Source organism: Festucalex cinctus, chromosome 7, assembly GCF_051991245.1.
Source record: "Festucalex cinctus isolate MCC-2025b chromosome 7, RoL_Fcin_1.0, whole genome shotgun sequence".
NCBI lineage: Eukaryota > Metazoa > Chordata > Actinopteri > Syngnathiformes > Syngnathidae > Festucalex > Festucalex cinctus.
The window spans coordinates 19,181,381-19,208,668 of record NC_135417.1 but is presented as its reverse complement, the minus strand read 5'-3'; the positions used below and the strand labels follow the sequence as shown (position 1 = coordinate 19,208,668).

The window sequence follows — 27,288 nt, the reverse complement described above, 5'->3', positions numbered from 1 at the left end:
TTTTTTTTGAGCATCAATTACTGACAGATTTGAGTTAATCGTGGCTTGGCTGGGTCCTCATCCTCCAAGAATTGTGGGATTTCAGTTTACTGTCCACACATACCAATAATTGGGACAAATTGGAACCTTTTTCCTCCTTTGTGATCGAAGTCAGCTACGGCCTGATTGTTGAGTGTCTGTAAAAATGATCCTGAACTGTCAAACTACCGTAAATCTGTGTGTAACCTGCTTTATTGTATCTTGTGTGTCCTCCACAGGTCAACTTCCAGGTCCATCCTGCTCGAGTGTACCTTGAAGATACTTTTGTTTACTATGTTAAAACCCTGTTCCACACCTTCATTCCTGATTCCGCCATTGCCTCAATGAAGCCTCAGAAGTGTAACGTTGAGTCTGGATCAGCCTCCACCATCCCTGAGCAGGTGCATAAAACATAACAGAAGAGTTGGAATGAGATGAGACAATCTAGGCCGCTGTGCAGTAATGTCATCCTGTGGACATGAAATGTCCTGTAGGTGCTTCAGTCAATGCAGGCGCTGGTCCGGCCTGTGCGTCTGCAGAGGCTGACTATTCAGCCGATCAACCTGCTGGTCAGCATCCACGCATCTCTCAAGCTCTACATCGCTTCAGACCACACTCCTCTAGCCTTCTCCCTGTTTGAGAGAGGGCCGCTCTGCACGACAGCCAGACAGCTGGTCCACGCTCTGGCTATGCATTACGCCGCCGGGGCACTCTTCAGAGCCGGTATGTAGCACTATGGTCTCTGCAATTTTGCATTACTGCCACCTACAGGACAAGAGTGGGACAGTCAGCTGTTGTGTTATGATCATTTCAAATCAAATGAGTCAATTGTTTGGGCTTGATCGATGTCTCTGACATGTTGACAAATTTGTATTGAGACAGCTTTCTAGTTTTGCTATTGCAAGGGTGTCAAGCTCAATCTAATCCCAAGCCTCATGGAAGTTAGGGTTGCCATCAGGAGGACAATTATACTCTGTGTAGCCCAGGGGTCTGCAACCTGCAGCTCTGGTGCCACATGTGGCTCTTTAATCCCTCTCCTGTGGCTCCCTGTGGATCTGTAAACAAAATAAAAATTAAAAATAATAGTAGAAATTAATATTTAAATTAATTTCTGTATTTATTTTTTTGGATTAAATATTCTTTAAATGAATTTAATTAGATGTTTAAAAAAAATGAATACTTAATATACAAAAAAAAGTCCAAATTTTTAAGCTGTCAGAAAACAAAGAGAAGTAGATGTAAGTCTTTTAAAAAACTATCTAAAAATGAAAAATGTCCCAAATCTGACCACAAAATGTCCAAAAAGGAAGCGTAAAAAACAAAAATTACCATAAAATGTCCATGAAATTGCCAAAAATGTCAGAGAATTGAATAAATAGCTAGAAAAGAACATGTACAAAAAGTAACCAAGAAATGTCCAAAATCAGAGGAAGAAATCTCCCCAAAATTACCATTAAATGTTTTTGGAATTGCCAAAAATCAGAACGTTTATTTAAAAAAAAAAAATAATTCCACAAATTACCATAAAATGTCTGCAAAATTGCCCCCCCCAAAAAATGCCAGAAAATTGATTTAAAAGGGAAGGAAAAAAAAAATTGACAATAATATGTTCTATGCAGCCCCATAGGCTAAATATGGTATTCTGGTTGATACTGTGTTAGTGGAATATGAGTTAAGCAGCAAAATCCAACCATTTTTATCCATCTCAGGGGGCGGCCATTTTGCTACTTGCCGTCGACTGAAGATGACATCACAGTTGCTCAGGGCTCAGGCAACGACCAATCACAACTCACCTGTTTTCTGAAGCTATTGATTGTGAAAGTTTTCCTCGCAAATGACTTGGGTGGTGTACTCATTTATGTTGAGCACTGTCTAACCTCCCCACCGTATAATTACACAAATTGATTGAAGATTTTCCATTTTCATCTCCTCGCTGCATAATTTTAGTTTCCTGGAGCATCTTCTCTCGCATCCTTCCCATTAACAGTCCACTGTTTTCTCCATGCATTGCAGATGCTCATGTTTTTTTTTCAAAAGGCTACACGCATATGCACATTTCTTCAAATATATTTTATTCACGGTTTGTGTCATGCAGTGATTTAATAGTACCTAAAATTCCTCTGTAATGCACAAACCAGAGTCAACTGCACGGATAAAAACTGCCAGCTGTGCAGTGCCGGTCTTGCCAGTGCTCTCGTCTACAGTAAGGGAATATGCGATGATGTCGTCTCTTTTCCATCACCTGTAATTGTAAATCAATGACAAGCTCGCATATCCTATAAGCGTCAGTGTTTCTATTGAGGCTTACGTCAGAAAATGTTAGCTTGCGTTGCACCGGCATAACTGTTGTCGAAGTCTGCCTGACAGTTGGGGCTTCTCTTTAGCTTCAGTGTTTCTTTGTGGAGTTGACGTGCTTCCACATTGCAAGAACATCAATTTTGGATTAATTGATAACTAAATTGTGTTTGTTTTCAAGAACATGCCCTTCGACTAACTTGGCCACCAGTCATGGGTGTACCCTTACCTCTCGGGAATTGGCTCCCGTGATCCTAATGAGGGCAATCAAGTATAGAAAATGGCAGCATGCAATCTCAGTTCTTATAATAAACACCTAAAATGATCTTGAAATAATTGGAAGTGGGGCCGAATGTGAGTTTGACATGTCTTCTCTAGAGGCAAGAAAGGAAGCAAAATCTGAATGGCTGGCAAAGGCCTGCTCGCGTTTGACAGATTACTTGTGATGCATTATGGTTAATCTGCGCAGTCACCATGGAGAAGTCTGGCGATCAGGCCTGACTGTAGTGAGCCTCTGGCCCGTGCTTTTGTCCTGTCTAGTGGAAGCCTCCACATGTGGTCTGATTTAACCCATCATTTCCACATCAGAAATTATTGTTCTGGCTGGGTTCTTCCTTTTCCGCTGTTTCATCACAGCCCTGCTTTCTGCTTGTATTTCAACACCTCGCCATGTTCTCCGCTTCCTGAGTCATCATTAGGTTGGGCAAGCATTGCATTCTGGGACTGATTAGCTTCAGGATGTATAATACTACATTTAAACATGCACACGGTGTAGGCATATGGATATCATGCACATGCTTGTGCATATGTCCAGTCTGTGTATTTTTGTGTATGTACCACGAGTAGATATAAAAAGTCTACATGCTCAATTGCCAGATTTTTGTGATTTTTTTTTTCTTTTTCTCACCATTAATAACTCCATTCAAAATCTATATTTTTGCTTTGGTAACTACAAAATAAACTGATACAATGTGGTTACACACGAGTGCACACCCTGTAAAACAATATGGACCTCGAGGCCTCCGACTGAACTGAAGTCGGCAAGAAATGTCTATTTGTTTTTTACAACACATTAGGCAGTGTGTACTTGTCACTGAGCCATAAATTAAGACTTCCTCAAAAGGGGAGTCGGGAGAAAGTATAGTATACAGCTGGGTACTTTGTCGCAGGTGTGAGCGTGTAACTTGTATGTGTAATGATAGAGTTAACAATGTTGATAACAAATCAGGATGTCAAACATTTTTGTCGAGAGAGCCACACACTCCATAAAGTGCTTTTGGCAGGAAACTATTAAAGCACTCCAGAGGCTTGTTTGTGAGCAGGTGTTGCTGGTTTATTTTTGCATTGTGGCTTCCACTAAGATCACATTCTACACTTCTGTTTGGACGAAAATATTGGGACATCAGGCCATTACACATACAGTAACTCAGTATGGCTTTGGGGAAGGCATCCTTCAGCATAGTGGAGTGAATTTGTGGGAATTTTTGTCTGTTCATTCCAGAAGAACATTTACTGTATGTAACTGTTTACAGGACATAATGTGTTATTTCATCCATCTTGTGTCAGCAGAGGTGGCATATCCAGGTACAGAAAGTAAAAAAACTGCCACAGTTTGGCTTTATCCCCTTGTGCTAGCTAGCTAGCTAGCTAGCTAGCTCCCTACTAGATAACCGAGTACCCAGGGAGCTAGCTAGGGAGCTCGCTAGCTAGCACCTGGGCAAAAGCCAAACTGTGCTAGCTAGCTAGCTCCTTAGCAGATAACCGAGCACCTGGAGAGCTAGCTAGGGAGCTCACTAGCTAGCACCTGGGGCAAAAGCCAAACTGTGGCAGTGTTTTTACTTTTTGGACCTGGGTTTTGCACCTCTTTGATTGTGTGTAACAAAACTGAAATGACATTTCCCTGTGTGTTAGGCTGGGTTGTGGGCTCTTTGGAGATCTTGGGCAGTCCAGCCAGCCTGGTACGCAGCATTGGCAACGGCGTGTCCGACTTCTTCCGTTTGCCATATGAGGGTCTGACACGTGGACCCGGCGCTTTTGTTAGCGGCGTCTCCAGGGGAACCACGTCTTTCGTCAAGCACATCTCGAAAGGTAAGGTAAATGTCCGGGGCGGTTTTCTTTTCATTTCAAATATTTTGATCTTTCAAATGTGTCCATGCAGGCACCCTGACGTCCATCACCAACTTGGCAACCAGCCTGGCCAGAAACATGGACCGTCTTTCTCTGGATGAGGAGCACTACACCAGGCAGGAGGAGTGGAGACGGCAGCTACCGGAAAATTTGGGGGACGGGCTCAGGCAGGGGCTGTCACGACTTGGCATTAGCTTGTTAGGTATGGAGATCACACGCACACGTGAAAGTGGTGCCAAATACACGATGGGGGATTCCTGTTTTTGTTTTTAATCTTGTATGTAGGCTCTAAATTGTAGGGGTCAGGTGATTAAAATTTTTAATCGTAACTAATCGCATGACTTCAATAGTTAACTCGCGATTAATCTCAAATTTATATCTGATCTAAATGTTCAATAAAATGTACAATAAAATATTTTTTATTTTAAAGGTATATTCAAGGATCTTTTGTCTCCCCGTCTTCCGGGTGGATCATTTTAACAATTGGTTCTCAATCCCGTCAATCTGCCGTAACGACCTTGTGAGTGCTCGTTCTTAGCTGAGCATGCGCACCCGCCCCCGGTCCCACCCCCGAGCAGGAGAACTGATAGGATGTTGCCCATGCGCATTTTTTAAAAAGTGACAAACAGACGTTTGGCTTCTACTTTTTGAGAAGATCCTTGAATACACCTTTAAGTTTTCATACTCTTTTTAACATAAAAGTGGAAAAATGTTAAACTAATAGAAATAAGGCTGCATCTTTTTAGTCATTGGCATAGTAATTTCATCATAATTCATAAAATTAGTTAAAGTTACAATTAAAAGGATGAGGCCATTTTTCTGCCAAATGGCATAATTGCATTTGTAAGACGTTGGTGACAGCTCAGTGCATTTTTCTTGTCATATTAAGAGCTAATCTTTAACATGGAATAACTTGTGAAATTCTGTACGTTTAAAATTGTAAAATACAACTTAATCCCAGTCTCCACAAATATATGCATTAATATTTGCAACTGCTAAATTTTGACGTGGACGTGTCTACTGCCTTGTGACTGGAATTTCCCCAGTATAGCCTTTCCAAATATGAGGCAGTCGTTAATCACGCGTTTATAAGATTATTGATGTTAAAGAAACTTTACCGCACTAATTTTGACACCCCTGCTATTTAAAAAAAGAGAAAAAAAAAAAAAAAAAGTGTTTTGGCATCATAGTTTTGGCATACATGTAGATGTATGTTCTTTATGCCGCATTATTTAACAAAGCAGAAACAGAGAAAGTTCAAAAACGGAATCCTGTTTGTTTTTGTTCCAGGCGCAATAGCAGGCATTGTGGACCAGCCAATGCAGAATTTCCAAAGGAACTGGGAGATGCAGAGCACAGCTGGTAGCAAAGCCAAAGGCGTCATCTCTGGCATGGGGAAGGGAATTGTGGGGGTTTTCACCAAGCCCATTGGAGGAGCAGCTGAACTGGTATCCCAGACTGGATATGGTGCGTTCAAAGCTCATCTGACTCGCGTTTGTTTACAGGCGCACCAAACGTGTCATGGATGATATCACATGAAATCGAAGCGTATATATCGGCATGGCTCAGTGGTAGAGTGGGAGGTTGTGGCTCCTCAGCCCTTGTGACCATGGCCAGAAAAAGTCTTACATTTCCATATGGCGACTTTGTTAATGCCAATGTTGGATTGCAAACATTTATTGAATGTTCTTGGAGGGCACATGGTGGCTGATATCCCAAAACGTGATTGACCCTTTTGGCTGTTTGAGCCAAGCTGAGCAAGTCAGCAGGTGGTGTGTTTTGGCAACTCTCATGTTATTGCCTCAATAATGCGGTGAACCGCCGCCAGTCGGTGTGATGAGTCAGCCTGGCAACCTTCTCGCTGACCCTCTGAGCCCAACGCAAACATTATCCTATAGTGTTGGCATCAGCTGGAGCTCATCGCCATTGAATAATGTCATCATCCCGTCGTTTCATTGTGCTGTCGAAAAGTGCTCTGTATAAACAGCCACTCAGCTGCACCGAGTACCACTGGAGTGACATCATTAATGGAGCGCTCTGTGTTCTTTATGGCTCCATTTCACTTGATGACTTCACTGGCTCGCTGCTGCCACTCCGCTGACGGCGAGAGCGCGATGAAGGGAAACCGACCACACGCACATGAAATCATTCGGACGCGCAGATGCCAAACGCGGCTTGTTTTTCGAGCCCGCGTATAGAGCAGACTGTGGAAGAGGATGTCGTATTGCGATGGAAACAAAAGAAAAAAAATTCCTCGAAAATAATGGAAAGACAAGTAATCCATTCCAGAGTCAAAATGTCGGCATCATAAAACCTTTATAGCAAGTTTTAATAACATCTCAAGATCTTAAACTATCATACACATGTAAAATAAGTCAGCCCAAAAAAATCAGTACATTTCATACTCTTAACTTACAGTTGATGGTGATGATGACCATGTAACGACCACATAAGTCAGGACAGTACTATCAATATCTACAGAAAGCTAGCATGGTTGGAATTAAGAGGATTGGCGCTAACCTTGAAAAGAAGGGCATACCATTATAAGTTTTATTTTGTTTTGTGCTATTTTTGTATTACAGTATTATTATTTTCAAAGCTATTAACTATTCCAACTTACAATACATTCACATTTAGTTAACATTTTTTAAGAAAACAGTGGCTCAAAAACGTGATGTGAGAGCGAAAAACTGAGCTCTGTTTTCGATTCTGCGCCCAAAAATTAACGAAAAAGTGCTGTCGGACCAAACTCAACAAAAATTGTGTTCCTCAGTTTTACAAATAATGACATCTAATTAAACTCATTCCAAAAACGCATAAATAGGTTCCATTTTAAATGTATTATGTGTCCCAAAAATGTTTGTTGTTTATTTTATTTTTTATGCTAGAGCATACAGCAGGCTTTGATGCAGCCTCTCAACTGCAGAGAATGCGTGACAAATGACATAATTACAAATCCGACCAGCAGGTGGCAGCAGAGTATGAGATCAACCAGGGCCATGATGAAAACAAGCTTTTTCCCCTCAATTCTAAGCAGACTTGTGAATAATGATGAAACTTAGCTATATTCTAATGCTAATTTGCTGCAAAATGGAAACATGTTTTTTTTTCTGATGAAAGAAGAGACTCTTTCCTTTGGTAGGTTCCATGTTTTTATAGTAATGGAACACAATATTCTGTGGTCCTTGCAAAATCAGTCAAAAAGATTTGCCTCCATGTTAGAAATTAGAAATCGTGTTCCATGTGTGTAGTTGACCTCTGACCTGATATGTGACACGCTTTGCTGTCGTCTCCTCTCAGGGATCCTCCACGGAGCCGGATTGTGGCAGCTTCCAAAGCAACTTTACCTGCCGACGGAGGAGAAATCCGCCGAAGCCCCCAACAGCCATCTTAAATATGTTTGGTATGATTCCCCCCTAAAAAATGAAATCACATCCCTTGTTCCTGCTCACAAACGTTTCAAGCGGGACATGTGCGCCTTTGCTTATGTTGGCTCCTCTCCCGAATGTGCCGTTCCTTTTCTCCCACTTAGCTCTCATCATTTGAAGGGTTCATTAACAGCACCCCACTCCCCGAAAAAGTCTGTTTGACCTTGATTCCACACATGGTAGCCAGCCTGCCCTCCCTTGTTCTCATCAAGCCATGTTAAAAGGTTTTTGTAAGCACGCTGCCAAAGCCTGCAGCTCAAACGTTGCGAGCCGTGAGTGGATCCAGAAAGATGCCTTCACGCGGAGGAGGGACACGCCAGATGCGTTGGCGCTCCGTCAACGAGGTTGCATGTTGGACAGAGCGGGCGTGGGTTACCTTTCTGCTTCTGCGTGATTGAAATGCGATCAGAGCCGCCGTGCCGCATCACGTTTTGGCCGCCGTCGCTCACGCTGGAATGCTTGTAATATTAACGAGGTTTATTGGAGGCCCACGTCTCCGGAGGGGAAGAGCGGATTGCGTTTTATAATGAGCTTTCCCCAATGTCGTTTGGTTGCCATAGTTACGAAACACGTATTTTTAATAGCAAATCTTAAATTCAATATTCCTTTGGAACATTCCACCTTAGATGTCGACACCAGAGGGGTTAGTGCTATGTAACATTAGTAGAGTGGGGAAAAAAGGATAAAAATACATGAATGCTGAGAGAATTCTCCCTCGTGGCGTTCTTGTTTTTGCATTTGCGCTGAAACTGCTTTCCATCAGGTGTCCATCAATTATTTTTACTACTGCAGGTAGCCCAGACACTTGAAGGGTCAGATGCTTCCAGGCCGGTTACATTGAACAGAAATAAACCGTTCTCACATCTGCCGCGCAATCAGAGCACCTGCCTTCCAAAGTAAACACGGCGTACCAGAAACACTCGCCATCCTTCACACGTACTTCCCGCCGCTGCACGTGTGAAGTCGGAGACACACGTTGTGGAGACATGTAAATTACAGGATGTATCCAAACACATGTTGTCACTTGTTTGGGTATGCTGAGTGTATTGGCGCAGTTTGTGTGGTCTATAGGATGTGTATGTACCGAATTTTTTGGATCACAGACGCACTTAAGATCTAAAAACAGGTTAAAAAAAATTAAATGCAAAAGAGGAGCGTGACTCACCAAATTTACTTTTTCCATGGAGACTTTTCTTTCTTACAGGTTTATCCATTCTCCCTTCCTACCCGACCGGACAATACTACACATTATTATTATTATTATTATTATTATTTTCTAGCCACTTCCGCAGTATAAGCCGCTACAACAAATGCACGTGACGATGCCTGATGCCTGTGATTGGCTGACAGGTGCCGTGCTTAGTGACATTGCCGTTTTAGCTGATCTAGGACCTGTTAAGCGCAAAACTTGCCAGCAAGCTAAATTCTCGCAGTATTTGTTCATAAATAGTACGAGAATACATCTTGTATTGCTCCCGCTGATACGTTCGCAGCCGACGTATGAAGATCGGCCTTTAGATTGTAGGCGACATGAAGCTGTGATGAAACCAGGAAGTGCCTCTCTCTCTCTCTAGTTGCCTCTCTTACCTTGTAAGATCTCCACATAACATCACACCCAGCGACTCATTTTATTGGCTACGAGCAACTTCCTTGTCACTTGTCAACCTACGGGAGCAGCCGTGGTCCAAAAATGGCAAAGATGACGTTTGCTGCATTTCGTGTAAGAATTCAGAATTATTTTACAGGACTTTTGAGGTCCTGTATGGGACATAACAATTTAGCCCAAAATACGGGGCGTCCCTGGTAATATGGGACAGTTGGCAACCCTAACAGTCAACCACGATAGCATTTAGCATTAGCCAAAGTAATAGCACAACCACCGGTCACCAGATTGACTGGTGTCCAAACTTTTTCTTCCACTTGAAACATGTAGTTGTAGCGTGTAGTTGCATGGCGAAAAAATCACTGGAAGCATACTCTTAAATGCTATGTAACATTTTGAGCAAGCGTATGGAGGACCAAAAATGCCAAAATTTAAAATTAATAAAGTAAAAATAAATATACATTTAAATAAAATATAAAAATAAATATGTAAATTAAAAAAATAAAAATAAATAGTTCCTCCATAACTAACTTCCTGTGCTGTGTTGCCACAGGAAAATGCTGCAGTCTTTAGGTCGACCAGAGCTGCACATGGCCTTGGAGGTGACCATCGTCAGCGGGTCCGGCCAGGAGCATGCTGGCTGTCTGCTGCTCACCTCCGAGGTCCTCTTTGTGGTCAGCCTCAGTGAGGATACGCAGCAGCAGGCCTTCCCCATCACGGAGGTGAAGGAACACTTTTTTTTTTTTTTTTTTTTTGGTCCGAGTGTGTCTGTGCACACTAAAAAACTGCAGGTGTGTCCTTGACAGGTGGAGTGTCAGCAGGAGGCGGGACAACAGGGGCAGCTGACTCTCACGTTGCAGCAGCAGACGGTAGCCAATGACGCAGAGGTGGGAAATTTGTCATCGTTGTACGGTGACATTGTCTTGGACAATGTCGATGATTGCAATCAGGATGTGTTGTCCTCCGTCAGGGCGAAGTTGTGCGCGAGCGTCTGTCAGAGCAGCAGTACCAGCGGCTGGTGGAGTACGTGAAGCGAACCTGCCACTATTTCCCTCCGGCCGCTTCATCGCTGCCGCCGCAGCCTCCAGTGACGCCCGCCGAGCCGCCGCCCTCCGTCACCAAGTCGTACCGTTACCTGGTCGAGCCCGCGTTCGCCAAGGTGTTTGTAAGCAAGTTCACCATGGTCAAGGATAAAGCCTTACAAATCGGATTCCACTAACATCTGGCTCGCTGACATGGAGCAGTCGCACTTTTAACACATTAATGCAAAATGCACTCAAAAGGAACAGTTTGTTTTTATGAGCATCAACCATATGTGAAAATATAAAGAATTGCCTTTATCCATCTCTGCTATTGTAAACAAAGTAGACAGCAGAACACAGAAAAACTGATGAAGATGCAGTGAGAGAGCAAAAAGGAGTTCTTGTCAGCTATGATGTTGAATGAAGCCACAAACACCAGCTGCCAACCAAATAATGTTTATGATATGATGTAACATGTTTGACTGTAACACTGTACTTTGACACTGTACATTGATGCCAAACCCTCATGTTTTGTTGCCTTTTATAGTTATTGTACTTCTGGGCTCTGTGTAAGGTTTCAGTGCTATGCCTTTCAAATTATATTTAGAGAATATTTATAATAAAGAATAAATATTGAAGTGATGTGTATTTGTATGTAAAACGTGTAACACATGATACTACACTCTAAAAAGAGAATTGTTGAACCAATTTAATTAAGATGACAAATCGAATTTTTGACTGACTTAAATTGCTACAATTGGTAACACACGACTGAATTAAATCAATCCAAAGTAAAATATTCACTTTGGATTAACTTATTTCAATTGTGTGTTACCATTTGAAGCATTTTTATTAAGTTGGTTAACAATTCAATTTATAATCTTAAATTGGTCCAACAATTCTCTTTTTAGAGTGTGGCGTCATTTGGACGAACAATCCTAAAAAGATTCAATCCACTCCCAGTTGAAGTTTACTGTCATACTAAACATTAAAAAGATCTACACCATTCTCTTAAACTTGATTTGAAATAGTTTCTTAGTATTTCACATCATTAGCCTAATCATCTTGTGGCATTTTAACCCATTAAGCATAACTGACAACAAATGGTGCAGCAACATATTTTACATAAAACTAATACTAGTGCTGAACTGACGAGTCCTTGGCAGGACATGCCTCAATTCTTCAAGTGGGATTTTATAACGCTTCAATCATTGGCCTGTCTTTTACTGCCCCATGTGGCCAAGGCCAGCACACCAGAAGGAACAAAAAAGTTAATTCACCAATCTATTCTCAAATATAAAGAATGCATGCCCAAATATTCTCACATCAGTGAATTCACCAAATACGTTTGTACTGTAAATGATACTTGTGTTTACGTCATATTACCAACATTGTTTCACGTGTGATTTGGAGGAGCGGCGTGCAGTGTGTTGGTGGCCGTCTGTTGACTTCATACTGCTGTCAGAAGACACTGCGAAGACAGACATGTTCAGTCAGTAATGATGATGATATGCTTAGCAATAGTGTTCCGTCATTTATCGCGGGTGTTACATTCTAATAACTACCCATGATAATGGAAATCCACGTTAATTTAAGAAAAAAATAAAATAAAATCCTATTAATTATACAGGGAGTCCTCGAGTTAAGGCGTTTCGACTTTAACAACGGTTACGCCCGGTCCGCCATTTTGGCTCCTCATCCGCCATATAATATATACTGTGTTTTCCAATCGTCCGCTATTTAGCTCTTAGCTAGTGCTAGCGTTTGTGCAATTGTGGGAGTATCTTTGGCTTTTTCACCCTCTTTTTTTTTTTTCCCACATCAGCCTCCTCCCCCTTCTTTTCCATCCACCTCTAAGCAGTAATGGCAAGTACAGCATCTTATTTCTTTTATTTTAATGTAGTTAAGATTTTTTTATGCAAATTATTTTGATGTAAATATTGACATTAATGGGGAAATTCAACTTAAGTTGAAATTTGGGTTACATCACTAGCGTAGAACGGAACGCCGATGTAACTCCAGGACTCCCTGTATATATTTTTCCATTTGTTTTTTTGTTTTGGTATGATTTTTACTTTATTATAAATTATTTTTCATTAATCATATATGTTCTTTTTTTTCATTTACATTCATTTTTTTCCATTCAAAGTGTTTTTGTTTTTTTTTTACTTATACAGCAGAGCATATTTTTTTTTTCATTTATTGTGTGTTTGTTTTGTTTTGGTATGATTTTTAGTTTATTATGAATGCTTTTTCCATTCATCATCTATATTTTTTTTTTTCATTTATAGTCATTTTTTCCCATTAAAATTTATAGAGCACAGTTTATATTTTCTGAGAGATACGGCCACACAAATACAAAACAAAAAAAACAAAAAGCATGCTGTATAAAAAAATTTTTTAAAAAATCCGCAAAACAGTGAAGCCGTGAAAGATGATCCCACGATAAACGAGGGAACACTACATTCATTATCATTCATTCATTATCGGGTTAAGAACATGAACGACAATGTTTACACTTGAGTTGTACAACATGACATCACATTGGCATGCGAAGGCCTCGCTTGATCAAGATTCCGATTCCCGTCATTGTCTGTCCAGTCGCAGAAATGAGTTCAAAGTTTGAGTTGAAGGAGTGCAACGTACCCGAGTATGTTGAGAATGATGCGTCTTTCTGACTTTGTCTCCTTAGCAACGCTTTGTCGCTCTTGAGGGCTGCCACGTATTTGGAGTAGGACCACGAAAACTGAGGAAATATGAGACCTCCGATTGTATGATGTCATAAAAACGTGTTAACTAGTCTGCTTCTGTGGTTTGAAGTGAATTTACTTTCTAGGATTTCATTCATTTTTCCTTACAGGCTTTGGGGAAAACAGCACAGGGCCGCTCGGTGTCTTTGATGCTCGATTTTCACCCCCGTCATTTCTCATGTCTTCAGCCTCATCACTGGAACCGCAAGCTAGATGTTTTACATCTTCCTATCCAAACAGAAGGAAGAACTCATTTCAAAGTACCAGACGCACAATCTCATCATGACATCATCATGTAGCGCACCTGAGCTCTCTTCTCGTCCTCTTCCTCCTCCTTCCTCCTTTGTCTCCGAATTCTGGCTTTGTGTTTGACTCGTTGGTCCTGAAGCATTTCCAGCAAGCGGTCTTCATGTACACTGCTCCGAAGCTCCTGAAATTCGGGCCAAAATCCGAGCAACTCGCTGAACACCAACGCCTATGAACAGAGGACACACACGACATGATGCTGTGAAAAAGTATGAAATACATTCAAAACTGAAAGGCTAAAATGGGGGGGAAAATGTTTTGAAGAGACCGAGTCAAAGTGGGGACTTGGGGACAGTGGGGACAGTAAATGTGACTGTAAATCCAATTAAGATATTGTGGTATGGCCCTTAAAGGGATACTTGATAATTGAGCCATATTCAGCAGTAAAAAGTTAATATTTTGTCCAGGATTCATTTCATAACGTCATTATTTTTCTTGTACAATTAACAAATTTAAAAAATAATGTTTCCACTTGCTGTCGACTATTGATGACCTCACCTGTGCTGAGGAAGTTGGTAATGCCTCACCTATTTTCTGGGTTTGGTCAACAAACTGAGCCATGATTGGTCGAGCACAGGTGACGTCATCTTCAGTCGACATCAAGTTGAAAAATTAGTATTTAAAGCAGTGGTGTCCAAACTACGGTCCGGGGGCCATTTTTTTTTTAAATATTGCGCACAAGTAATTCACATTATAAAAATAATAATAATAATAATAATATTGAAACTAAAACTAAAACTAAGCATTTATTAAAGAACTAAAACAAATAAAAACTAACAGAACCACCCTGAAAACTAAGAAAAACTAACTACCGGTAAATGAAAAATTCCAAAACTATAATCCCTACTGCCATATTACAATTAAAATGGTTTATATACTGTAGCATTTTTCTAAATATGCAAAAGCACAAATAAATTATTTGTACAATTTTTGGGACGAAACAAAATTTCTCTTCATAACATTATGTGGCCCTTGCGTCCTTCTGATTTTCTGTATGCGGCCCTCAAATGAAAAAGTTTGGACACCCCTGATTTAAAGGCTAAAGGGATACTTGACTCATTCAATCAATCAGCAGCAAAAATGTTATATTTTGTCAAGTCATTTGCTAACTTCATTATTTTTCATGTACATTTAATACCTTTCAAAACACTTAACTGTCGGTTGAAGATGAGGAAATAGATAACGACCAATCACAGCTCACCTGATTTCTGCGTTTGGTTAGCAAACTGAGCCATGATTGGTCGAGCATAGGTGATGTCATCTTCAGTCGACACAATGTGGCAAAATGAGTTTTTAAAGGTATGAATTAATGAAAAATAATTATCACATTAATTATTGACAAAAACTGCTGAAAGTGGCTAAATGAGTCAAGCATATTCAATAGGCACTTTCTGTTTGAAAACCCTCCGATACAACTGAATTTAAACAACTATACTTCCTCACAGTGATTGGTTATTGCAAAGGCTTGATTTCAGTTACTGCTGCAAGTATGGCACAATCAGTTATTAGGTTCAGGCAGGGGCAGTTTTCCGCAATGAGTCAAATAAGTTAGGGGTTTTTTTTGTCATGTAAAAAAAAATAACATTTCACAAATTATATTCTGTATTAATTTGGATTGTCGTCCCAAAACAGAAAATCCTTTTTCACAGCATTGTGCGCACGGGAGGTAGTGAAGGATGGAAAAAGTGTGATCATGTGACATGTTGCCACATGACCTGTGCTTCTCTGAAGATGTACGGGCCCAATTCCCGCCGCTTGTCCAGGATGTGCCGCGCCTGCTCCAGAGGGATGTCGATCTGCAGCGCTGGAGGTGTGGCCGAGTTGATGAAACACGAGATGATTGTGGAGATCTTCTGCTCAATTGTGGCCTCGTCACTGTGAGAATGACACAGGTCCTATTTGTTTGGAGGGGTGGGGGGTGGGCGGGTGAAAATGCTGCATTTAATGTTATGAAGACGTGTATAGCATTTTTGGAACCACTGCTCATGCTCATCCTGCTCTTTCTTTTTCTAATCAGTTACTTACTTGCATAATTGAAAATGGGGGAAAAAATGACCCCAATAGTTTGACATGAACAAATATCCTGAATGTCAAACACAAACATTTATTAAATGCTTTAATGTATGTACTTATGTTTATTACTCAACCTGTGCTACCTTCAATATAAAGGATCATCTGCGGTCAAAATTAATAGTGTGATTAATAAACCTGTGTTAATACATGATTAATGCAGTAATTTTTTACGATTAATCAATGAGTTAGCTTTAACTTTGACAGCATGAATAACAATTGTACATATTTATGTGTAAATTATGTACGTATTTATGCGAATATAAGCTCTCAATGTACGAATACAAAATTTACAAAGGGCTCTTGAAAGATGCTTTTTGAAAAGCTTTTCAGTTTGGTCAATGGTCATAGTAATTAAAAAAAAAAAAAAAAAAAAAAAAAAAAAAAAAAAAAAAACTCAAAATACCCATTTGCTTTAAAGTATTTTAAAGGTTGAACTTTACACCTCTGACACATTTGGTAAGAAATATATTTGTTGTCATCTGCTTTTGTTGTGTTTGTTTTTTGCATGCTAGTAATGAATGCTATAGACTAGACGTTAGCATGCTAGCAATCCTACAATACACTAACCACAACAACAACGCGATGGCCATATAGGTCACTAATTGGTGCTCATTTTATGAATTATCGTATGGTACAACCAAAAAGAAATAACCAATCTGGGACTTTTCTTTTAAATACATTTAAAGACACAAGTTTGTAACTTTGTATCATTCACAAGACAGTCAAGAACCCAATCCATACGAGCAGCTACAAATCAGGTTTGTGCTGACAATTATGTTAAAAAAAAAAAAAAAAAAAAAAAAAAGTTTGCCTTTTATCAACTGTCGTGATCACATCATGTGGCATTCCACCTAAAAAAAAAATATTTTGTCCAACAAATATGGATGTATTTTCATTATAATTTTACTTGTCTAGCTTGTTTTGTTTAGATGGCTAATTGTTAGCCTCAATTTTGATTTGAGTTTGGTGCTACCATTAGAATAAATTAACTGTGCTAGGTCTATCCCTTATCTGTCAATGAGCCATATACCAGTTATTAGTTGCTTTCTCAGAATACAATCACTTGCCCACCCCTGGTGTACAGCCTAATGAACCCTGAGATGCTATCACCGGACTGTCCTGTCCTATCTTTACTATGCCAAAATTTCTTCTGTTCTTCCTTATAACCTCAAAGCTGAACCGTTGGCCTACTTCCTAACTTGACAAGCGGGTCACTGGCCATTTCCAATATTGCTTTGTTGTACCTTGTACCTCTGCACCTCCAGCCAAAAGAGCACATCATTCTCCAGGAAGGCACCCTTTGGAGAAACAAAGTGCTGGAATTGCAAACAGGAGGCAGGGCTGAGGAGAAGCCGTCGAAACAGAAGGATCTCCTTGGAGGAACTCATCCACGACTCCCAAGTCTGTGGGGAAGCGTGAGCAGCTTTTAAGGACACCGCGGACGTGGTCAATAAACGGCATCGTCACTTCTTCTTGTGGTGGAACATAAACAACAACAGTAACAATGTTATGGGAGTTCTGAGCTCACACGAAATTGAAATAATGCTCTCCGGAGAAGCTGCTCTTTTCTAGTGATGACATCATGATCATAAAGATCAAAGTCACACTCATGTATGAAGACTGCGTCCTGTAATCACGCCGCTTCAAATGTTCATGGTTTCTATCTGTGACGTGCCGCTGAGCAGTCGGGATGACAACAGAGCTGCATGCAAACGCTATTAAAGCAAGGTTAGTTACGCTGATGCTTTAATCTTATTTATCCTGGATCCCATTTGGGGAAATTAAGCGCTGGGCCAAAATGGAGTTTGACAAAGCCAGCACTGGAAGCCAAGCGGTGAAGTAGATCACACATGTTTGCAGGCCAGGAAATGCCTTATATGGTATGTCTCAATATTAACACTGTGGATGGATGTCACCTCACCTTCGAGCCTTCTTTTCTTGACTTTTGGCATTGAGGGCTGTCCTGTGACACACACACACACACACACACACAAACACGTAGATAAGAAACCAAGATAAAATGATCAACATAAACACTGAGCTGTTGTCGAAATGCCACCCACAACTACTCGTACTTAACCGCGGTGTTTTGTCCTTGTTCTTGTAGCAAAACCCTCATTTCAACATGTCTCACCATCATTTGCACTAATAAACTACAATGTGACCAAACTATGTCAACTTGATAACAAAAATGAGTCAAAGCAGCAGAATCTGTGTTACCTGATGAGGCAACCTGAGAATATTGACAGCATTTTGTGGTTTCTCACATGTAACAGAGCTGCTAATATGGACCTGATGTTTTATCTCAAGGCCATTAGGAAAACAGGAAGCAAAGGTCTTTATGGAGAGGTACTGGTTAATAAACAGCAATCAGGGAGAAAAAATGGTTTTGTAATACACTTTAATGCAAAATTCAAATGAATCTGATTTCTCGATGTTAACATTAACACTAGTTTAATATGGCACCTAACACCGAAAGCGGAAGTGACGAGCCTGTTATTCATTGAGTAAGTAACAAGTAAGTAGTTGCTTGCCATGTTGCTAAGACTCATCTAAGAATTTGTCATTATTTTCGTTGTACCACATTTTATTGCAGGGGTGTGTTGGTTGTTGTCTGTCAGTAGCATTGCCAATAGGCTTGACACAACTTCTGTTAAATTTGACACAAAGTTCAACCAGTAGCATTTTGAGTTTTAATTTATTTGCAACTGTAGACTTCATCGATTACATTTTTTTTTATATAACTAAAGCTCTTGCCAACATGACCACATATTCTAAGCCACACTAAAGTCTGTCTCAAATTAGTGCGTAGTTTGGATTTGAGACGTCAGCTTCAATGTGTCTGCTACCACACCTCTGATCTCTTTTTGGTGACATCACCAGGCCTGCATAAGACCACCAATTTAGAGAAAGAAAAAAAATACAAATCAGTGAAGTGATTATGGAATTTGCCTTTTCGGCTACATCAAGAACGTGTATGCAGTAGCAGTCTTAAAATGGGTGCACGGTATTGATATCTACTGTACCTTTGCTTTGCGTTTCCGTCGTTCTGTGAACTCGGCTCTGGCCAGAAACTGAGGCAACCATTTTTCCTCAATGTGACATCTGATGATGTCCTGGATCTCCACAGTGACTGGTGTGGAGAGACACTCGAGTTCCAGGAGCTCCAGTCCACCTGCCAGCTGCAAGATCTACATAAAAACAAACAAACACACATTTAAAAGCACACGCAGGACTTTAGAAAACCACAGTCAGATACAGCAAAGCCACGTCGTAGGTGTCGACATCATTAGAGCCACATGAGGAACATGAGGCGACGGGTCTAGTCAGATGAAACCTTCCCAGTGTGGGAAACAATATCCAAACATCACGATACGATATCACGATATTGTGGGGAGGTTGGCGATACAAAAAAAAAAAAAAAAAAAAAAAAAAAAAAAAAAAGGGCTCATGCTGAAACAAAAAACACAATATTGTGCTTTTGTACATTACAGCAATGTATATAAACAACCTACAATCTCCAATAACACTTAATATTGAGGCACTTACTTGCTAATACAAACCCACATTGAGTTCCTCCACCACTAGCATGGATTTTAAACATAAGGGCCAAAACATGCCTTGTGAAAATTAAACTGCATGGGAAAAAAACTAGCCACCAGAGGATGCTAGAACTGCACAAATGGAAATCAGCCTGACTTTTTAAACAGATGTGCTGCTTTTAATATCGTGACATCACGACGACGCTATATTGTGCCAGTTTTAATATCGCAATATCACGATATTGCCGGTATCGTTACATCCCTATGGGAAACCAGACTGAAAATGTCTGACACATGCGGTTCTCAATATCATTCCCACAATCCACTTATTCTTTTCATCTCCTTTGTTTGCATTCAGTTCTCATTTATCAGTGTCTTCCCATTTATAATGGAAATTGAAAAAAGGTTGTACACAACACATGATAGAAATATACTCATGTAACAATACGCCAATTTCAGTAGCTCATCTGTAAGGTCTTGAAGTTTTGGAGTGCCCTTGAGCAACCATTAACACATTGTTAAGTTGTATCTAATGTTTTATCCAGTGACTTCAATAACAAACCATCGTCCCTTGATCTACAAAATCAAAGTGTCCATGCAATCCCCTTTGAACATTAATGCCCCCCCCCCCCCCCCCCCTGCAGTTTGCTTCTATCTAAAAAACTAACTTTAGACAAGAGATTTTCCCCTCTGAGGCCTGCTCTTGTATAGTGGATCCAAACCACAAACCTCGACCACACCTCATTTTAATTCTAACCATGTCGTTTGTTCTCTGATGCTCCAGTAACACGCTGTCAGAACTGTCAGCAGCATGTCCGCATAAGAGCAGAAGGAAAGCGGTAGAAGACTGTACGCAAGTCTCCGTTTATTAGATCCGGTTTAAAGCCTTAGCGGGCGCTCACACGCTCAACCTGGATTCTCATCTCACCGCTAGTACGTTCATATTTTCCAACAAACTGAACTCTAATTCAAATTCTATATTCTATTTTACATCACTAAAATTCAAAGTATCAAGTTTTTCAACATACATTATTCTGCTGCTTTTCAGTGGCAGGACTGTGAGGGCTGAAGAAGTAGTCGCTGTTCAGATATTTTTTTGCAATGTGAGAAGATCGCTCCTGTCTCAAAGCTGTGTTCTTCTGACCAGTCCTCCTGTACTGCTCCAGGTCCAGCCAGCATTCCAGGTGGATACTGACAAGAAACATTTCAAAAGGCATTTTTCAGTCACTACGATATGAAACAGCGTGTTGCTTTCAGTAACTCACCAAGCATCTTTACTTCGGAGGAAAGACATCAAATACCAGATCTCTTGATGATGACGAAGTAAGGAGACTAAGCGGTAACCTTGGTACTGCGGCGGCACATTGGACCAAGAGTCAAGGGCCCGATGGCCCTGAGAGAAGAGCCTGGATGAAGTATTTGATGCAGACGTCATACGCTGATGCACCTATTTTGGAGACACAACAAAACAGTGTGTTTTTATTTATTTATTTATTTATTTATTTTTATAAATACTAAGAAGAGTAGTGACTCTCAATCACCTACTTAAATTCTGTAATATTGGCAGCCCAGCCAGAGCTTAGATCAGACATTGTAATTTCCTCCAACTTGAATTTACTATTGTTAGACTTAACAGCCATTTGCAACTATTTATTAATTAAATAACATTTCATAATTGACTGCATGATTGTCTTCACAAACACAGCAGAAAGCAAAAAGTTTTTGTAACTGTTTTGTAGTAAACGTGGATACAGTGTTAAAATAGGTAGTTATAACTACAAACTGTACAACTACTGTAAATATGCTAGACTTGTAACACTACAAATCTAAGCGTCGTGTCAGCTGCGGGCAATGTTCAGTCACATGATCATTTCAAGTTCTCCTACAGGCATACAAATGTTGGCCCACCAGAAAACGAACATCAGTTTCACATTAAAAGGATATTTGACTCATTTGGCTGTTTTCAGTAGCAAGAAGATAATATCTTGTCTATACTTTGATCATTATTTTTCACATACAATTAATACCTAAAAATACATTTTGTCACTTGCTGTCAACTGAAGATGACATCACACGTCCTCGGGGAACAGGTAATGACCAATCATGGTTCACTTTGCTCATGTCACATGACCAAACCCAGAAAACAGGTGAGCCGTGATCGGTCGTTACCCGTTTCCTGAGCACCTGTCATGTCATTTTCTGTTGACAGAAAGTGACAAAATATGTCTTAAATGCATTAATTATACATGAAAAATAATTAAAGTCATGAAATTCATTATAGACAAAATCTTACTGCCCAAAATGTCTAAATGAGTCAAGTATCCTTTTTAAAAGCCAGTTCCATACGAATAATAATTGTTGTTTTAGGCGTACTGACCTGGTTGATGTTTTTCGATTCTGCGTACAAGCGCTGAAGCTCCCTGTATTGCCAAGTGTTGACACAGCGTACGTCCTCGTACACACTTATCTGAACATGTACAGATAAACTTTATCAACACTTAGTCTTGCACATTGTACTAAAAACAGCATCATCATGTAAGTTATTGATGAGCTGAGGTATTTGCTATTTGAAAATACTGTTTTTGAAAACAGAGGGGCATGAAGCAATAACCTTGGGGAAGGATTTTTTGTCCCGGTCACCAAGCACTGTCCAAGCATCCATGAGGATGTTTAAGATGTGCTCCTCAACTTTATCAAAGAGCTCCTCAAAGGCAGGCATCAGCTTGTTGTACACCTCCTTCCTCATCTCCTCCTCCACGCCAATGCTCCTGCTGGCAGAGCTATGGAGGAATGTTGAGTAGAGGAGCTGGAAATTCATAAAAGATATGGTGGTGAAATCAAGACACTGTAAACACCTCAACAAAGTTTCTAACAATATTTACACTTGGTCGGTTTTATGTACACATAGTGTAAACATTGAACTTGCAGCCCAGTCAGGGTCAGAGTCATTCCTGGCATTAAGCATTAGTATACGCATACTGTAATATTACAAATATATGCCTCTGTTATTGATTTATTTTTTTAATAGAAAAAGTGAATTATTTTCTGTACAATTCATATTAGGGTGCAGGGGCTTTGGTGGTGCTTCAAGTCGAATAAATCATGGGGAAAAAAATAAAGTTTTATTTGACTGCATTAGTACTGGTATTTGTTTCATATAGTTCCAAATATTCACTCTGGACATCTTTGTGGCAAAAAATGTCTTTATGAGAAAGTCTTTTTGCTCAGTGGGTGATAGATCTGACTGTCGTCTGCATAGCAGTGGATGGACATACGTTTTACGGGGGCCCCAAACTTGAACCCTGCGGAACACCATACGACAGTGGGGCACACGGGACTCGGAACAACCAAAGCTAACAACAAAAAGTTCCTTCTCCCAAACCACTCTCGAGCGCTAACACTCATGCCCACCTGATGCTGCAAACAAGCCAACAGAATAAATGCGGTCCGCTGAATCCAACACTAGTCAGATCCAACAAAACAAGAACCACAGTCTCCAGTGTCATTTAGCCAGGGAGACGTCATTAAAAACTTCCTTTGTCCTTCGTTGGTCCCACAGCAGTGAGCAGCGCAAAAGCATTAAAAGCTGAGACAATGATTCAATTGAAGATTAGGCCAAGAAACCACAGATGTGTCCGCCTTACAGCTCTGCTTACCACTTACAAACAACCACCAGTCACAACCACTCATCCCACATATTCCGGAGAGCAAAAAACTTGTCCTTGTGTTGAGAAGGCCAAGTAACACTCAGTAGTAGTTTCTGGCATGTCATTATGCGGAGCTACAAAAGGCAGAATTGTTGAGGAAGCCCATCCCAAAATGCAATGTAAAAAAAAAAAATTTGAAAAAAATTGGTAGTTGTACAGAGAATTTGCACCCCATTTTGAATTTGCCCTCTCTAGAAGAGATTTACTGACATACAAGCCCTCACGAAGGGAATGCGTGACAGAGTAAATGTAAACGTGAACAGGCTGAATCATGAGCAGAATGACATCGTGGTGAGCCATTCAGTGAACAGAATTTTTCTGTGAACTAATTTGAGTGATTCATTACAAATGACCCGCTGTTTCCAATAACAGTGTGGGAAACCAACAGGGTGGTCGACAGAACATTATCACTTCACAGTACAAACAAAATGACAAAACAAGTCACACCTAACACGCGTGCAACTAACATGAGCAATAAACAGGTCATTCCGAACACTATTTACAAAACAATTTACAAAATGGCGCTTGACATGCTGAGACAGCCGGAGTTGACTAATGCTGTGTCATTTCATGGGATGAGGGTGTCCTCAAAAATCGATAACCTCTCATGTGAAGGTGATTTCACATCAAAAGTTAACACTTATCAATCACTTAATCTATTCCTGAACAAAGCAAGCGGACTGAGAAACAAAGCCAAAATGATTGCAATGATGTTTCTTATTCTTTTTGTCTTTTTTTCATTTGTGTATTGTACCACTGTTTTTTAATTCTCTTTCTAATTATTCTTTAGTTTTTGTTTATAATTAAATATATTAAAAATATATATAGTGCGCGTGCATGTGTCTTTGTCCTTCTCCGCTCAGTGAGCCTCTTCCTCTTGTTTTTGTCCTGCTTGTCAAGTGCTCGCTAATAAAACGACACCTCAGCCAAGATACGCCTCTCTTTGGATGTGAAAGCAGCCAGGTGCATAAACATACTAACAGTTGTTTTTATACAGCAAAGACAGGAGGTTCATGTTTTTACTCAAGAATCTTGACAAAGACAAGAAAGCATGCCTCAGAAGAGGCCGCTTTTCAACCCTGAAATGACACAAATAGTTTGATACAAACAAACACACTGCTACAGATAACGTTCATTCCAAATCAAATTCCGACATTACTCAACACGTGATTAAAACTAGTTTGTTGCTTTTAAATGGTACTGAGGATTTTTGTTGTTGTTTTTTTACATGAAAGTGTCCAGAGGGAATATTTGGATACTAATGCAGTCCAATATTTGTCATATCCTAGCCTGTTATCACTATTAAAGCCCCATCAGCCCATTATTTAAAGGGATACTTCAATTATTTAGCCCATTACAGCAATAAAAAGTTAATATTCTGTCTATAATTAATTTGAGACTTTCATTATTTTTCATGTAAAATTAGTACCTTTAAAAACACATTTTGCAACTTGCTGTCGACTGAAAATGTCATCACAAGGGCTCAGGTAACCAATCACAGCTCACCTGTTTTCTAGGTTTGGTCATGTGACATTCACAAGCTGAGCTGTGATTGGTTACCTGAGCCCTTGTGATGTCATTTTCAGTCGACAACAAGCTGCAAAATGTGTTTTTAAAGGTACTAATTGTACATGAAAAAATAATGGAAATATCAAATTTACTATAGCCAAAATATTTGACTGCCAAAAATGGCTAAATAAGTAAAGTATCCCTTTAATATGTGGAGGGGGCGGGAAATCCAAATCAATTTTTGTGTTGTTGCTGTAAAAAAAATTTTTTTAGTTAAATTATGTCATAATAATTATGATGGTGGTGATAAATTAATTTCTAAAAAAATAAATAAATAAATACATAAAATAACAAATAGCAACCCTTCACACTTACAGCATTGGACAATGTTGAATCTTCAATTAACTTAGGATGCTTCGTGTGTGTGCAATGTGGAAGACCCCACAGTCACGAGGAGAGCAGAGCACGCAAACTCCATACAGGAAGGCCGAAGCCCAGATGTGAACCCATGACCTGGTGTAGATTTACTAACCAGTTGGCCACCGTGCCACCAAAAACTAATGCAAATCATACAACTGGCATTTCAGTGGTTAACATTCATAATTTAATGGCTGTTTGGGAAAATGTGAAGCTTAAGTTATGAAAATAGGTAGAAAAATGTTTCCTTTGACAATTGATTTTCTTTTTCCCACAAGCGTGTGTAAAGGTGTGTACCATTTGAGGAGGCCACAAGAGCTACATATGCAATGCTAGGTTAGCTTTATCCTGCAATTTCTTTTTACTTAACTTTGGTGGGCCAGTTTTAGTTAAACTGTCACCAATGTAGTCTGTTTGTGTGTCCGTGTACCTGAGCTACTCGCTGCACTCTGTAAGGATCCAGTCCATCCTGGTAGAAGAGCTCATGATAATGCTGCAGGTCGCTCCAAAAATAAACTGCATTTTCCCATAACTTTGAGGGAAAGAATTCAAGTAGCAAAGAAATCATCGTCACAGACACGATATGTTCAAATAAAACTGGTGTATAAATGTAACGCAATCTACTATTTGGTGTGTAAATCCACATTATGGATGATACCTACTTTGTTTCCAGACTGTGCACAGAAATCAGTGAAGTACGAGCCAGCATCAAGGTCGACAAATAGTGCGTGCAAAATCTTTTCCAGTCTTGTGCAGCCGAGTGACTGACACCTGCTTGGGCGACACTGCTCACAAAAGTCACTAACTGTAAAGTTTATTTGCACAATCGCAACCAGTCGTATCATATCCTAGTTCTCTTACCTGCAGATGATCAGGCTCCGGAAGCCAGGGTTCAGTCCAAAAGGAATGAGAGGTCATTGAGGTCAAATGAGGGCTAGCACACCATTTTCCCCACGGCTGCATGTCAGAATAATCGAGGTCTACTTGAACATGCTGGGATGTCCAATAACGAGGAATCCTGTGGGAAGAAATTGAGGTAAAACATAGTCCCAACTCAGACAAAAAAAAAAAAAAAAAAAAAAAAACAGAAACTTTGCATTACGAAAAATATCACCAGTAGGAAGTGATGGACTGTGTGAGGTTGGGCTGTATTGAGCACAGTCTCTCTTTTGTCCAGCAGGGGGAGGTAGTCAGCCCCAACCTGCAGAGCAGCTCCATGTTCAGACAGTTCTGACTGCTTCTGAGCAGGTAGCGGCTCCTCATTAAAGCCAAAAAGCTGCAACAAATAAGCTGCATTTCAAACACTCTGGCACGTTTTCCAAAATTTCTTACAGAATGTAAACAAAGACAGTACCTGTTTGTCCTCTCTCCGTTGATAGTTTTCAGTCTCTCAATGTCCATCCAGAGATTTAACAACCTGCCGCCTGCTCTGCCACGCAAAAACTCCTTGAAGTCGTCCATGCCTGGTTGGTTGCCGAGGTGACAGGTACCATGGCAGCAAACATCCAGGACTGTTTCCAAATCTGAGCTCCAACTCCTCTCAGGCATTTTGGTCTTATCGCCATCAAGTATTTCATTTCGCCGACTCAATTTTTGGCATTCTTCACACTGTTCTTTGGTGTTCTCATCAACTGAAGGTATACACTTGCCATTTTTATCTGTGTTAGTGCAGCCTGTAAGGTCATATGTGCTTCCCTGTCTCTGTGCAGCCAACATGTGTACAGCATCATCAACCACCTGTTGAACCACTCGGGCAGCCAAGTCTTGCAAATATCGTTCGGAGGCCTCTTCGTGTAGTTGCTTCTCTTGAGATGCAGCTGATGCCTCTCGGATGTTGATGTCAGCACCGATCAGGTTTGAGGCGAAAGAAGTGGAGGATATGGAGGTAATGGTAGATGGCTTGGAACAGTGGGAAGAACATCTGGATTCACTGACATTTCTGTCAAGATGTCCGCTATGGCCAGAGGATGTACACAGCAGATGATGTCTTCTCACACAACCTTTACAATGATGAAATATCGTTAGTATCATAGTGCACAAGTAGACTTACTGGCCATGGACAAACTAATGACAACTGTATGGAAAAATTCTAGCATTCAATTTTGACACTGTTGAGGGGCATTAAATTAATTTTGTGTATTTTGCAGCGTTGTAGAACTGCGCTCTATCATAATTGTAATTGCAGCTAAAAATGGAAGATATGGATCTTAAATTTAGATTCCTTTGATCCCTAAAAATGCAATTCCCCCAGTTGAAACCTGCCCAAGAACGGGAAGCCTGACAGGTCGCCTTTCAGGGCCCCGAGTTCAGGTATTTGTGCAGCTGGTGATCTTATATTGACTGGCAAATATACAATTTACAAATTTACAAACCTTGTTTGGGCGATTGAGCGCCCAATCCTGCTTTGCCATTTTCTTTGGCAGCGCGCATAGCCATGCCTAGACGAGAGCTGCCCGGTCTCCTGTGGACGTTTGTATTTCGTGCCCACTGT

At 40.3% G+C, this 27,288-nt stretch overlaps 2 protein-coding genes across 4 annotated transcripts in view; one reads left to right on the top strand and one right to left on the bottom strand.

Moving 5' to 3' along the window:
• Window positions 1-11,131, top strand: part of vps13b (vacuolar protein sorting 13 homolog B) — a 337,411-nt gene extending 326,280 nt beyond the window's left edge. For both annotated transcript variants that reach the window (XM_077526198.1, XM_077526199.1), the window contains exons 60-68: window positions 258-419; window positions 513-741; window positions 4,225-4,401; window positions 4,472-4,642; window positions 5,731-5,907; window positions 7,741-7,843; window positions 10,025-10,193; window positions 10,278-10,358; window positions 10,442-11,131. In XM_077526198.1, coding sequence (XP_077382324.1) covers window positions 258-419; window positions 513-741; window positions 4,225-4,401; window positions 4,472-4,642; window positions 5,731-5,907; window positions 7,741-7,843; window positions 10,025-10,193; window positions 10,278-10,358; window positions 10,442-10,690 — 1,518 coding nt within the window. In that variant the 3' untranslated portion in view covers window positions 10,691-11,131. The remainder of the gene's footprint in view (window positions 1-257; window positions 420-512; window positions 742-4,224; window positions 4,402-4,471; window positions 4,643-5,730; window positions 5,908-7,740; window positions 7,844-10,024; window positions 10,194-10,277; window positions 10,359-10,441) is intronic.
• On the bottom strand, window positions 10,849-27,239 carry rgs22 (regulator of G protein signaling 22). 2 transcript variants are annotated; one of them, XM_077526200.1, is made up of 18 exons: window positions 27,170-27,239; window positions 26,152-26,797; window positions 25,912-26,073; window positions 25,659-25,815; window positions 25,460-25,582; window positions 25,228-25,329; window positions 21,776-21,970; window positions 21,542-21,631; window positions 20,430-20,611; window positions 20,193-20,355; window positions 18,649-18,813; window positions 17,544-17,585; window positions 16,867-17,025; window positions 15,265-15,444; window positions 13,548-13,718; window positions 13,352-13,471; window positions 13,140-13,239; window positions 10,849-11,964 (listed from the first exon to the last, which is right to left on the bottom strand). In XM_077526200.1, the coding sequence occupies exons 1-18, from the start codon at window positions 27,231-27,233 to the stop codon at window positions 11,876-11,878; spliced, it is 2,910 nt and encodes a 969-aa protein (XP_077382326.1). In that variant the 5' UTR covers window positions 27,234-27,239; the 3' UTR covers window positions 10,849-11,875. The 2 variants fall into 2 exon arrangements, 1 of the variants encoding a protein (XP_077382326.1); XR_013284216.1 differs by having other exon boundaries at window positions 11,945-11,964; window positions 13,323-13,471.
• Between the last annotated feature and the right edge of the window lie 49 nt (window positions 27,240-27,288).